We start from the raw sequence: 3,684 nt of genomic DNA on the forward strand, positions 1-3,684 counted from the left end.
TTAAGAATATATAAGCCACTGAACTAATATAATATAAATTCAAATGATGGTTATAATTAATATATTGTAATAATATCTAATATTCTTGATATATTTAATGAAATTTTGTTTTATTCTTATTGAAATGTGCTTAAGAAAAATTAAATGTTGTATACTTATAAATTTTTTATTATACAAGCTACATAATATGCAAAAATATATTTATAAAGAAAAGTAAACAAATATATATGAAATATTTTTAATAGTTCGCATATTTGTATATTTTATTAGTCTTGAAATCAATTGTTTGGAAATAGTTCAGTACCTTGACTAAACATTTACATATATTATATTTTTCTCTATTCATAAAAATGTGATATTGACATGATTAAATATTCACCATAAATATATATACACTGTATATTAGTAAATTATATGTGTAAATATTTCGCCTAGATTTGCATTATAATAAATATATGATCCTTTAATTTAATGTATAAAATTACGGTTAATATAAGTTTACTCATATATTGAAATAATTTATTTTTTTAATAATTATTTTTTTTTTAGTAAATTTATGAAATTATAAGTAAATGATAATGTGATTCCATTTTAACGAATGATTTATTAACATAGCATTGTCAAGTTCAGAATTATTGAAGCTTTGTATTACGTGAAAAGCTTAAAGGATATTTTTATTTTACTTTTTATATAAAGGAAAATTTATAGTTCAAAATTTTTTATAAATATTACTTTAACATCGATGATAAAATACGGAGATAACAAAAATTTTATATTAACTTTTACTCTCTACTATATTAAATATGTGTATTGTTCTATCAAATTTATTTTTATGTTAATACATTTAATATATAGGTTACTCTATGCTTTTTATATTTATAAATTTATATTATAATTTATCTAAATATATATATTAAGATAAAAGAAAAAAAAATAAAAATAATTTTATAATTTTAAAACGTTTGCATTTAGAAGTAATTGTAAACATTTTATCTAATTAAGTGCTATAGTCTTCATAAACTATATTACATTTATAAAATATCAGGCATCATATACATTTGAAGTATATACTTTTTTATTAGATTAAAAGATATGTTATAAATTAGATAATGTATATAGTGAATATTAAAAGAACAATTATGTTTGTGTAGTAAATAATGTCAATAATATCAATAAAATAAAATAAAAAGTTTTAATTATATAGTTTCATTTATTAACATTTTCATTATATTTTTATAATTATTAATACTTTTTTAAGAATAATCAGATTTTTTAAATTGTAACTTTTATAAAGTTAGAATAATTAATAACAAAATGTGCTGTTATACACAATATCTCTATTAATATGTATATCTATGCGTTATCTATTTTCTCTATATTCTATATTATACATATACTCAATATTTCGAAATATTAAGAAATCATATATATATTTTATTTTATTTTTAAGAGAAATAATATAAAATATATTTATTTAATATTCTAAATTAAATAAATAATTTGCATGTTTTTAATATTTATTATTGAGTTCATCCTACATTTTTTTAATTAAAGTTATTTTTTATAATTAACATTAGATAAAAATTTTGTAGTATATATTTAAAATTATTTTTTATTGTTTATCATAAATAAAAATACTTTTATAATTTTAATATTTTCTTATGGAAAAACAATAAATTATACTAAATAAAATAAATAATATTAGTGTCCTCTATCATTAAAGGAATATTATATTATTGTTTATTTTTGCTAAGTATATTATAGGTTTAAATACGAATAAAAATGGAACAAAATATTAAGACCCTATTATTTATTAGAATTACAACATTCATCTTTTTATGTTGGACATACCATTTTTACAGTTATGTGGTATAATAACATTATTTAATGATATTTATGTTATTCACATTTTTTGGCTCTATTTTTATTAATTCTGTTTTTTTCCCATTAGATATTTTATTCTATTATATAACCAATATTTACATTTTTTTTTTTTTAGATTACTCTTAAGAAGTCTTTAGAGGGGGGGACAATTACTATAGAAAATTACATGCAAGTAATTATCATTTATTGGAAAAATACAAACATAATAAGTATTTCAGATTTTTATGTTTAAAAAATGAAATTCAAATTAATGGAGTTTCCGAAAAAAAGATATATCTCATAATGAGAATGATGATTCTGAAAAAAAAAAGAGATCGAAAAAATATGCATCAAATATTGCAGGTCATAAATCAGGAATGAAAAATAAATCTTGTATATTTAAAACAAAAAAATATTCCCATTTTAAAAAAAAATATTCAAGGAACTTGATTATACGAGTTTTCTTCAAAATAACAGGACAATTAGTAATAAGGTTTACTCAAAAATAATGTGTAAAAAATACGGATTGCGTATTGTTTTACCTTTTTTAATTTGTTTTTTTTATTAATAATATTTATAGTAGAAGTATCACTAACATATAGCAATAGTGGTAGTTTATTGTATCATTTAGGTTTGGACAAGGAATCTTTAGAATCTTTATCAAAAAAATAATGGTCCATGGTCACCTATTGTAGGAGTATTGAAAATTTGGGAGAATTTTTGCAACACAGTGCATCTTGATCGGGTGCAGTTTTATGTGGCTGGTGTGAAGTAGCATCAGGCGTTAGTGATATGTGTATATTAGGAAACTTTTTTCGTATTCTAATATATTTCGTACCTTTCGTTTTATTAAGTATCACTGTTATATCAGGAATTTTTTATTACCATAAAAAAGTTAAAAAATATGAAAAATTAAATTCGAAAAAAGGTAAATTACATACTAAAAAGTACTTTTTTTCTTCAGGCATATCTTGAACATAAACTAATTAATGGAATATATATTAGCATATACTTAATACAAATACGAATAATTGCTTAAAATGTTTTAAATATACCTATGTGTACGTAGCATTTTTTTGATACACAACAGTAAACGTTTATGATCTTATTTTTTTTGTGAATATTAATGTTTTAATGTTTTTGGATTTGTGTTTCAAAGTATTATTTCAGATTAATTGAATATTTTGCCTTAATACATATAATTTTGTATTCTTATGGTTTCCTTTGTAAAAAAATATTTTTACATTATAATTAATTAACAGTAGGACAGTTTGTATAATTTTATTAATAATATTTACTAATTTATATATAACTATAAAGAGTACAGCTTTATAGTTTTATACTTTTTGTGTTCTAATATGACTATATGTTTTCAAAATTTAAGAAATATATGTTTACTATAAGTTGCCCATATATATGTTTTTTTTTGTATTTCATAAAGAGAAATTAACTTATTATATTACACTGATATATATATATATATATATATATATATATTTATATTTATATATGTATATATATATTTTTTAAAATGAGACATATATTTTTTTTAAATATGCTTAGTGATATAGATGTTATAGAATACTTTTAATTAAAAGATTTTTTATTAAATATTTAGTTTTGTAAGTTTTAAAAGTGAAATTATAAACATATAAAAAAACAGAATATTTATAATATATAGTTTATATATATTTGTTTAATTCCTTTGTTTTTTAAAAATATTCACCATTAACTAAAGAGTTAGATACATTTTACTTTTATTATTGCTTTTAAATATGTTGTTATTAAAATTGTTTAAAATTAATTAAATATAAATTATAT

The 3,684-nt window shown here is 18.3% G+C and overlaps 1 pseudogene across 1 annotated transcript; it reads left to right on the top strand.

The window, feature by feature from the left end:
* Positions 1–2,010: 2,010 nt before the first annotated feature.
* Positions 2,011–2,795, top strand: PmUG01_00017300 (annotated as a pseudogene). The gene is given in 8 exon segments: positions 2,011–2,148; positions 2,163–2,285; positions 2,300–2,410; positions 2,425–2,454; positions 2,468–2,629; positions 2,655–2,678; positions 2,692–2,766; positions 2,781–2,795. Coding segments are annotated over 8 exon segments (678 nt in total).
* The last annotated feature ends 889 nt before the right edge of the window (positions 2,796–3,684 follow it).

Source organism: Plasmodium malariae, assembly GCF_900090045.1.
Source record: "Plasmodium malariae genome assembly, contig: PmUG01_00_3, whole genome shotgun sequence".
NCBI lineage: Eukaryota > Apicomplexa > Aconoidasida > Haemosporida > Plasmodiidae > Plasmodium > Plasmodium malariae.